The sequence below is a fragment of the Chenopodium quinoa genome, unplaced genomic scaffold (genome assembly GCF_001683475.1).
Source record: "Chenopodium quinoa cultivar QQ74 unplaced genomic scaffold, ASM168347v1, whole genome shotgun sequence".
Lineage (NCBI taxonomy): Eukaryota > Viridiplantae > Streptophyta > Magnoliopsida > Caryophyllales > Amaranthaceae > Chenopodium > Chenopodium quinoa.
In genome coordinates this window covers 7,516,735-7,528,193 of record NW_018743574.1, presented here as the reverse complement: position 1 = coordinate 7,528,193, position 11,459 = coordinate 7,516,735, and the positions used below count along the sequence as shown (strand labels likewise).

The 11,459-nt window shown below is 35.4% G+C and overlaps 1 protein-coding gene across 1 annotated transcript; it reads right to left on the bottom strand.

Moving 5' to 3' along the window:
- Positions 1-566: 566 nt before the first annotated feature.
- On the bottom strand, positions 567-3,456 carry LOC110682451 (heptahelical transmembrane protein 4-like). The gene is made up of 3 exons (XM_021858792.1): positions 2,802-3,456; positions 1,747-2,071; positions 567-1,435 (listed from the first exon to the last, which is right to left on the bottom strand). The coding sequence occupies exons 1-3, from the start codon at positions 3,083-3,085 to the stop codon at positions 785-787; spliced, it is 1,260 nt and encodes a 419-aa protein (XP_021714484.1). The 5' UTR covers positions 3,086-3,456; the 3' UTR covers positions 567-784.
- Between the last annotated feature and the right edge of the window lie 8,003 nt (positions 3,457-11,459).

Genomic DNA, 11,459 nt, shown 5'->3' with positions numbered 1-11,459 from the left:
TTTCTCAACCCATTTCCTTACTTTTAAACCAAATTATTAGCCTTTCTGCTACTTTCTGTTATGTATATATCTTCTTTACTGCCAACTCAGAATTCCATAGCCCAGTAAATAATTGAATACAATGATACAATTACTTGTCTTCAGTAAATAATTTTCTCTAGACATTGATAAATGTCCAACTGCACAAGTACATAACCTTTAAATGGGTTTCTATTTCAAATCAATTTGACAAAGGTAGGAGTAAGTGTAACTCATTAAGTTTATACTTCGTACATTAGAGCACAACGATTTTACTTTTCCTATTCGATGTGGGACTTATTGATCTATACCGGAAACTCACGTCAGACATGGGTTCCAATTGTCAGACTAGGCTTAATATAGAAATTTTATCCATTTTTTTTCAAGTGTTTATACTTATGTTACTATGTATAGATTTAGCATGAGTAAGTGAGAAGAAATGAAGAATTGAGTAGCATAGCGTATATATTTGCCTGACAACATGAAGATTATGAACAAAAACAAAAATCAGATCAAAACAGATTTGAAAATGTATGATCTACATGAGATTTTTTTGCAAAAACTAACAAGCACATTAATAATTGTTTTCCTGCAAAAGCCCTTAGTACAATATTCAAAGTGGAACACTTTAATCTGTGTCACCTATTCAATAGCTACAGAAAGGTTGATGCACTGAACATCATATGCGTTAATCCACTAATTACAATTGAGAATGAAGAATGTTTACAAATAATGATACTGACCTAGATTTTTCCAGAAACTTTGCCTAACAACCTTCCATGTCTCTCCACTGAAGATATACCAACCCTGCACAATAATGACTGTACGCCCCAGCAATAACTAGTACATGAAACAATTGATGGCTATGTCCTGCAAGGTCGAATTTCCCAGGCATCCATCGCTCAGGAATTCTGGTTGCATAAACCAGGGCTCCGAGGAAATAAAACAATCCCATCAAAAGCTCATAACCAGTACTGTAGAGTGCTGCAGGCTGTTGCCAATATATGATATTTTTGTGCAGAATTGGCAGTAAGCCAGACAGCCCCATCCCAGAAAATAGAATAGCTCGTATGGTTCGGAACTCTGGATTCTGAAAGGCTGGGAGGAGAGAAAGCAGAACTGTCGCAATTGCCAAAACAGTGATGAAACCCATGTAAAGATTGCGAAAGAAGGGGTAGCACATGAAGGAGTAGTAGACCAGAGGGTAGAAAGACGTTGATATTAGGGATGCAATCCCAGCATAGTCCACCCTGAGCATGATGTATGCTAAGCGTTCTGAGTGGCAGGTTAAGAGGTGACATACGCTGCTAGCTAGCAAACAGAACATGGCTCCTCCTAAATAGGCGTAGAATGGCCAACGAGTTATTGGTTGCCTTATTAAGGGTATTACATTTGCCATCTCATCTGCCACGCTATGCTGCAGCAACAGAACACACTTGTTACAAACAGAATGCTTGCTTACAGGAGAGATGTCTAGAAAAAATTATCTTGGCAATCAACATAAAATTCCTTTTAATATACCTATGAATGTAAAGACTGATAAGAACATTTGTTATGAGTGTTCCTATATATAAGTAACATTTAGAAAATTAGAAACAGGTTCATTGCATTTAAATCCTCCTTTTTCTGCTACTTAAAGCCTTTCAATGAATGACCAACACAAACTATCTGGTATTACTCCTACAGTGAAAATTCATCATTATCAAGGGCTAAAAATCAGGAACCTACCAGAACCTTTACATCCGTGTGGTTTCCACTCAAAACGCGCTCTGGCAAACATTTTGAGAGGAGCTCTATTATGTGCCAACCAGACAGCGACTGAAGCATATCCATCGATGGCAGAGATGTTTTCAGTTCTTCGGGAAGCTTGTGGAGATCAGACATGTCAGGTAATGAAGGCAAACATGTCAATATATCAGCATGCATTTTGTGCAGATCTGCTCTTCTGATTACATCAGGAAGATGTTGAATAGAATGGAGATCCACAACCTCAGGAACCTTCTTGGCAGTGTATATTGTCAAGCAAAGGAAAAAGAAGAATCCGATCAAATGCCTGCGTCATGATTATGGTACCAGTAACAGAAATTAGTCCATCAAAAATAGTCAAACGAGGCAAATCCAATGGACGAAGGGAGTAACGGAAAGCAGCACCCAAGTGTGCAAATGTGGTAATAATTACACCTAAATTTTCAACACCAACTAATTACTTCTAAAAATAACCCATCTTTAAAGTAGCAAGTACATAAATTTGTTGACATTTTGGTTATAGAATTAAACTACAGTAAAAGAAATTGAACACATTTTATGCAGCTTGGACCACCTGCCCACATTCGTTCCTACCCTAAAAGTGTCTGCAGAATGTCAGGACAATCCATTTTGCAAAAATAGAATCATTTACAATTGCATCATTTACTAGTTAGTTTCATATTAATGGGCCTTTCATATTAGTTATATAACCTTCACATTAATCCTTTGACAAAGGAAAAAATGATTTAATCGGGCAATTCCTCACCAGAAACAGAAATCCAAGATTTGCTTTTACAGTTATTAAGACTCACTAATTCAAGACTCGAGAGGTTCAGATGCACACAACTTTACCCCGTGAACAAGATTTAAGACGAAGACTAATTCCGAAACCCACCAAGAAAACAATATTAAAATAGAAATAGCAAATCAAGATCGTGTTATATAATATTAATAAAATAATAAAAATAGATCAAACAGCTAAAAACAGACAAAAGTAAAGAAGAATAATTGAAACAAGAAGGTTGCAGGAATCTTACGTCCAGACATTAAGGGTCTCATTATGAAGAGTAAAGATGCTGAAAAAAGCCTGTTTTAATGGCCAATTAGCTCTGTAATGTCCCTTAATATACTCATTATCTCTCAAATAACCTGGTAATGAATGATATTCCACTAATTGATACTTGACTTTCTTCCATAATCTTTTCCCTTTCTCATTCCCATTCCCATTCCCTTGACCTTTCCGTTTCCCTTTCCCTTTCCTCTGTTTCATACATTGAACATTAATCTGATTATGATTACTCATTTCCCCTGATTTTCTCATAGAAAAAAAGAGGAAAAGAATGATTTAAAAAAAAACCCAGTTTGAATCAGAGGATTTGGAGTGAAACCCAGAATTTGAAATGGGATTTAAGAGAGAGAAAATCTGGGAAGAAATGCAGAGAATGAAGTAAGAGAAAGCAGAGGATTTAAGTTGATTGAGAGAGTTAGGTGATGAAAGAAACGGCGTAATTAAAGTTGTAATCTGTATTTGAAAGCGCTATTAATAAAAAGAGAAGAAGATGAGAGAGAAGTGAGTGAAGGGGGGAATCTGGGTTTACAAATGTTAGTTATACTCGTTACAGGTGCGAAGATGCCTTCCAATAATATTGCCTCCCTTTTTTTATGAATTTTTATTAATTATAATATTTACGAGTAATGGCTTAGTAGTTCTACAAATGTTATTATTGACCGTGTTTTTTTTTTTTTTTTTTTTTGGGTTTAAAGTGTCAAAAAATATTTGTACTTTTCGAGACCTTTATTATCGCAGGAAAATAAGCTCTAACTTGAAAAAGATGAAAATAACAAGAAAATGATTTATGATTTGTGGGATTTGGATTTTGTTGATTTTTGATTTGTACTATTAGTTCTACTAGCTTTTGTGTTTAATTCTTTGCCTGATTTAGTGACATAGTTGATATAATTTTAATTCAAACCTATACTAAAAAAATAAAATACAATAATTGAGATTGATTAAAAATAGAAATGCAACAGATTTGGATTGAGCGATTTGTATAGGTGCTCGTGCTTTTAATTATGGTATTTAGTCATATCGTTATTATTTTTTTGCTTTTTGAACTATACTATCTATTAAGGAGTCTAATATTTTCATTCTCTGTATTATGTACCCCATAAAAGTCTAAACTTATTCAATTAGGGACTCTAGAGTCTCCAAACACCCCCCCCCCCCCTAATTTAACAACAGAGGAAAAAGAATTATACCAAAAGGAAGAAAAAAAAAAAAAAAAAAAAGGACCATGCACCTTTTTTCTTCTACTTTGTTTGGTGATTGAGTAAAAGGTCATGAGGCTCATTACTCGTGAAGTCGTGAGCATATAATTCCACCGGGTCATCTTAACTAGTCTACATCAAACTAACCATAGTTGTGCTTCCATTTTACCAATTTCAAATTGGTTAGATAATTATTCATCCACATTTCTAGTTACTAGTATAACTGACCAAGTTATTAAACGACATTGCATTAGAATACGTAAGGTATATCTGTAAATGTATGATCAATTTTAAATGCTTGTTTCAATTTGTTTAGGATTGAAATTAAATTTTCATCTCACAAATTTTGCTCGTCAATTTGGCCATAAATATGGACCATGGTTTTGTTCGGAAGGTTGTTAGTTGATTCACTTGTTTTGCTTGACTACTTAGTAATCTTAATCACAGTTAATATTGGATCAATTAGCACTACTAGTTTATAAGAATGTTTAATAACTAGAATAAATAATTGGCTTGACTTTTAATACAGTCTTTTAGTTGGAATGGAGTGTATTTGAAGGGTGACACATGTGAAGATAAATTATATATTGGTCCCTAAGCATGTTTATTGGGACATTGTAAAGTAATTTCGACTAAAGACTTTATCATCATTCATCAATGTTATATCAAAATTAAATGCAAATTACACATGGTTGAGATGGTAACACCTCTACCTTCAAATATGAGTAGCCATAGTTAGTTCAATTCTTAATACTTGTATGATTATCGAAATAAAAATTTTATCACTTTATAGGGGTTAATAAATTGATCACAAGATACTTCAAAATTTGTTGAATAAAGTTCATGAATATAATTTAGAGTGAATAACATATGTAACTCCGAAAATAATTGATAGAGAATAAATGGAAAACATAAGTGACTTTCGTCATGCACATGATACAAGCTAAGTAAGCAACTCATTATGTAAGGGAGAAAATTGGCCTTGTATGCATTGAAGCTGCCAAATATTGTTGTAACATGATTTGATGTCAAATTATTTCGTCTCACTTAAGGCCGTCAAAGTGGTTGGAATATTTGGTTAAATGCATATTTGAAGCTTGTTCAGGTAGAAATTCAATGAAGCTCAACATTGTGGAACCACTAAAGAATAGCTAGTTTAGGTATTTTCCTACTTGCTTGCTATTTTCTGATGTAATGGTTCGTTTCTTTGCCTAATTTTTGGAGAAATTTTGGGTTACCATTCATCACAGAAAATATTGTTTGTTATGATTATTGTTGGAGACTTGTTATGGGGTAAGATGTCGCCGGGGCTAGTACTAGAGTGGAGTCCGGATGGCGGTAGTCATGGTCGGGTCATGCTACATGGTGGTCATGTAACTCATGTAACATGACTCATGTTTGCTTGCATCATAGCTAGCAAAAATTAATATTGTTGGGTATGGCCCAAATTTATAAGCCCATTATTTTGGTGGAGTATTGTGCATATTCTAGAAGAGGCCTCCGAAATCTCTAGAATAATATCCTACTTGAGAGTATTATTGACATTGAAAGCTATTAGCTAGAATATAATACATGGTTCGGGAATTTTTTAGAACGTTATGGATACAAGAATGATGGAGGAATTTCAAGAATATTCCGGCCATTTCCTTCAAGCTCCATCTACACCTATAAATATAGGTCATGGGCATTCAATCATGATATATAACACAACACAAGAAATCATGTCATACACAAGCCTTCCTACATACTACACCTCCTTGTACCATTTACCTTCTTTACAAATCCACTATTCCTACTTTGTAATACTCCTTATAGAGTAATATAGAGAGAGTCATATCGTAATATAAACCCTTAAAGGGATACTTGTACTATCCTATTTTCAAATACTGGAATAAAAGTGATCGTTGTTACATAAAATCGTGTATTCATTTATATTAATTATCTTGCCAATTATCAATTCAAATTATACTTTTCAATCAAATACATCTTCACTTTCGCTGTCCACTCACCAACCCTAACAAATTTCATCATGAAATTGGGGAATCAAGATTGAGGGAGTATGAGACTATGAGTAACCAAATATTATAAATGAATCACAAATATTCATACAAATACCAACCAATATACCAACTACATACTATGCCATATTTTAACCCTGTACCAAAACTTCCCATAAAATGTTACAAACTCTCATACTTAAATACTTCGCATAATTAGGCTCAAAATTTAATATCAATGCAACAATTCAGCCTAAAAGTTTCCAACAAAATCATTTTTGGTGAGTATAGCCAATTAGGTAGAAAAAAATAAATTAATGTAAAAATTAATTTGTAACAATAGGATTAAATCATTGGTGATTTTATAGCAAAACTCTAAGATTTACTGTGAACCTACAAGCTAAGTTTATCATTGGAAAAAGAAAAAAAAAATAACATTATCCTAATATTCTTGCATTGAAGGAAGACGTTACACATACAATTGTTACAATTGTTATAGCCAAAAGTTTGTGACTTAAAAATCTAAGTGGCAACCCACACAACATATTATATCAACACATTTGGGTTGCTCTAAATGATGATGTTATATACCTTACAACTATTTTTGGCGGACAATACTCAATTTTAGTCAAATTATATTTCGTATAAGAAATTAATTTGATTCACGACACGAAGGTATAAAAATCTGAAACCATCTGAAACTCCCTAACAATCACTAAACCCTTCTCCTATTCTCCTTTATTTAATGTCAAACAAGCGCCACACCTTCCTCTCCCTACCAGTTCACTGCTATTTTACCTTAGTACTTACGCTGACATCATGTATAACGTATCTTCTCATTAATCGTCTTTAATTCGTTCCTATCCAATAATCAATTTTATTTGGAAATAAAAGATATCATTTCAATAAACCAAATCGTAACGGACCGAGATTAACCAATGTCCTAACTCTAGTAAATAAATAAAAGATTTTTGCATTATTTGATCCAATCCATCTCCTCTCAAGTCAATATATAATACACTCACTCATTCACTCATTCATCTCTCTTTAATTAGTCTAATACAGTAATTACCTGTCATTAAAACAAATTAAATAAAATGGGGAATTGCCAAGCAACCCAAGTCACGGCGGCCGTGGTGGTTCAACATCCAGGAAAAGACGGCAAGGTTGATAAAATGTACTTGTCGGTCCAGGCTAATGAAGTCATGAGATCAAACCCTGGCCACTACGTCGCACTTGTCGTAGAGTCACCTAATGTCAGTGGTAACGTTGTTGTGAAACAACTTAAACTTCTTAAGCCTACTGACATGTTGCACATTGGTCACGTCTATCGTCTCATCACCTTTGAAGGTTTTTAATTTATTCAAAGCTACTTTGTATATCATATCATATCATATCAAATCGTTCAAATCCCTTAATTTTAATTTTATTATATTAAATTGTACGAGTATTATATTTTATTGTTTTTAATTTGTAGACGTTATCAAAGAGTTTACAACGAAGAAATCTGTGAAACTAGGGAAATTGCTCAAGGAAAGTGGTGTTTTGCCTGCTGACAAGGGATCTAGTAATAAACTCGATCAAACCCAGGTAATTATTTTTTATTTAATTCAATAAATTCATGGTTAATAATTAATTATGATTAGTGAATAATTCATGTTGATTTACATTTTTACATGCTGGTCCACATTGAATAATTTTTTGAACAGAATCATAGTCGAGAGGATAGCTGATTTATACCTTTATGAAAAAGCATGTTAACCATGATTTTGTCTGCATACCTTGATATTTGTGAAATCATTGGATGTTTAGGGATTCTAGGGACCAATCTAAATTGTTTATTGCTCTTGGCCAGTGTTCTTCATTTCATTACATGTCAGGGTTTTAAAATAATATTTATATCGAGTTATATATATTACAGAGTAATATGAAATACTATCGAGTTATATATATTACGGAGTAATATGAAATACTCTGTAGGATCATAGGTCGTCATATTTAACTTTAATTGTACTCATTGTATTCCAAAATGAATAATTGACAAATACTTAATGTACATGATCCATATCGTAGCTCTAAACCATAAAAAAAATTTCACGAAGGCCATGTGAGCAGTGTGACGGGTTATAGTTAGACAAAAATCAAATTTAATTGACTCTTAATTATATATTCATATTGTTTTGAGCAATAGCAATTCGCAAGGTCCTATTATGCATAGGTGAAGGTAGCACATAGTGTTGAAAGAAAGCGATTACATGTCTATGTTTAATGAAATTACGGGCTAAGTAAAATTTTGGTGTTTCTTGTGACAACTATTTTCGAATGAGCTTGCCAAATTCACCTAATCGCCTAACAGTTAAGCAACTAATTAGTAGAGGCAAAAGTCGATCTGTTATGTGTGTCGTCTTGCTCACTCTCTTTACTTAGCCAAAGGTAGATGTGGTATAGACGAAACTTGTTAAGCAATTAGATTTTTCAATTGGCAATCTCTCAACGATATTTCTGCTCCTTGAGCAACAGAATGCTTCCTACAATCTAGTATTTAATTGTAATATCTGTTCTTTGTAGAAATAACCATAATTAGTTCCTTAATCAAAGGGACTAAATATTAACCAATTTAGTCTGCAAATATTTAGGATGTAATCTTGGTAGTAGTTGCCTAATTTACAGGATACTTCTGTGTATAAATATTTATACTATCACAAGCAATAAATACACAAAAAAAATTACAAACCCTATTCCGCGTTATTTTTCTCTATATGGTATCAGAGCCGTAAGGTTCGATTTGGGAAACGAAACCTTGTTTTTCCTCATCATTTATCGGAGAACTTACCTGCGATGGACGAACAACCACCAAACAACCAGTTAATTTCCATGGAACAAATGGAACAAATGTTCCAATTATTCCAGAAAATGAACAAAACACAAAATAATCCAGAATCCGGCACATCACAAACAGTGCGTGTGGCCGAAAAATTAACCTTCACGAATTACACAAAATGGTGTAAACTGATGCAAATAGCAATTGGTGGTCGGGGAAGGCTCAATCACATCACTGCCAACCCCGTACCATTGGACGATCCGGAGTACACACAATGGGCACAACGGGACTCATTAGTTCTCTCCTGGATTATCGAAAACATCGATGGAGATCTAGTGAACCAATTTCTAGATTATAAATATGCTCTAGATCTATGGAAGGGCATTGAAACCTTACTCAGTAGTGGGAGGGACGAATTACAGACCTTTGATCTGAACACAAAGGCTGCATCTTTGAAGCAGGGAAACGAAAAGTTAGAGGTGTATTTCAGTAAACTGAATACCCTCTAGAAAGAGATTGATTGGAGAATGCCAAATCCAATGCAGTGCCCAGAAGATATCACTCTCTTTAATTCGTTTATACAGAGGCAAAGATTATACCAATTTTTGGCCGGTGTAAACGACTCATTGGACAAAGAGAAGAGGGACTTACTGAATCACGACCCTCTTCCATCAATTGACGCAGCATACGCGTTCATTAGACGGGAAATTGCCCGTCGCGGGATAATGACCGGCGTTTCATCATCAGGACAAAATCCCTCAGGAATTGGAAGCGGGCTCGTTGCTAATCGCCGGTCGGAATCCTCATTCCGGCGAGAAGACAAAACCCACCTAAAATGTACCCATTGTGGAGGAACGAAACACACCAAGAAAGGGTGTTTCGAAATTATCGGGTATCCAGAATGGTGGGAGGAGTACACGAAGAAGAAGGCCGCCACCAAGGCCGGAGCCGGCGGCAAGGCCAGTGTCGCCGTGTACTCGAACCCAGAAAGCACCGGATCCGGCAACATTTCAGACAACATCTCAGGAAACACAGGAATTTCGGGCATGAGAGAAGAAGAAAATGTCACCGATAAAAATGGTGGTAAGGAAAGTAGGGAGCAGAGTATGGAAAGTGAGATTCAGAAAATAGAAAGTGAAGATGAAAGAAGGAAAGAGGATGAAATCCTCTTACATATGTCGGCTAGGAGAAGTGAGGAAAGGGAAGAAAACTTAGCCCACAAAACTCACTCTCTCAATCTTCCTCTAACCGGTCCCATATGTTTGGAAGCCCAAACCGAAAACTTACAGCCCAATGACTTAAGCCCGAAACCTCTTGGCTTTGTTTGTAATAAAATCACTCCATGGATTTTTGACTGCGGAGCCACTGACACTATGACGAGTGATCCATCAGATATTAAAGCCACCCAAACCTCTCACCGAAACCAAATCCAAACAGCAAATGGGGAATATATTCCTGTTACCAAGACTGGGATTATTGATGTTACTTCAGATATACATTTAAATAATTGTCTTTTAATTCCCAGTCTTACTCATAAGCTTTTATTTGTGAGTCAGTTGACTAAAGAGCTTAATTGTATTGTCTTATTAACGGATTCTGGTTGTATTGTGCAGGATGCTCTAACAGGACGGATCATTGGGCGTGGTACTGAACGAGGGGGTTTGTACTATGTGGATGAGGAGGCTCAACAGGGTAACGCTTTGCTTGCTCATGGATCACCGGAAAGCCAACTTTGGATGTGGCATCGTCGGCTAGGTCACCCCTCTCTTGGTTACCTAAAACGTTTATTTCCCTCTTTTAAAAATATTGATGTAGAATTGAACTGTGAAGCATGTGTCTTAGCTAAGAGTCATAAACATACTTATCATCCTAGTTTAAGTCATGCCTCTGAACCTTTTGTTTTGATTCATTCCGATGTCTGGGGCCCAGCGCCTGAATTTGCGTTCCATAACTATTCTTATTTTGTTTTATTTGTGGATGATTGTACTCGTATGAGTTGGGTTTATTTCTTAAAACATAAATCTGAAGTGTTTGATGTCTTTGTTAAATTTTATCATATGATATGCACTCAGTTTCATGCTCACCCACAAATTTTACGATCGGACAATGGGGGGGAATATATAACTTTAGATATGGAACAATTCATTATTGACCATGGTCTGATTCACCAAACCACATGCCCAGACACTCCCCAACAAAATGGAATTGCCGAACGGAAAAATCGAACCCTTCTTGAAATAACCAGAGCTATCATGTTAGAATCCCATGTCCCGGTCTATTTTTGGCCAGAAGCCATTGCTACTTCCACCTATCTCACAAACCGACTTCCTAGTAAACCGCTTGACTACCAAACACCTCTTGACACCTTATCCTCTCATGTCACCATCCCATCAGTCCATTCTTTACCTCCACGAGTCTTTGGGTGCGTTGTCTATGTTCATTTACCAAAACGGGCTCGAAATAAGCTCGAACCTAGGGCAATTAAATGTGTCTTTATTGGGTATGAGGTTTATCAAAAAGGGTACCGTTGTTATTATCCAATTCAAAAAAGGGTCTACACCACCTTAGACTGTGAGTTCTTTGAACAAACTTACTATTACACCCAGCTA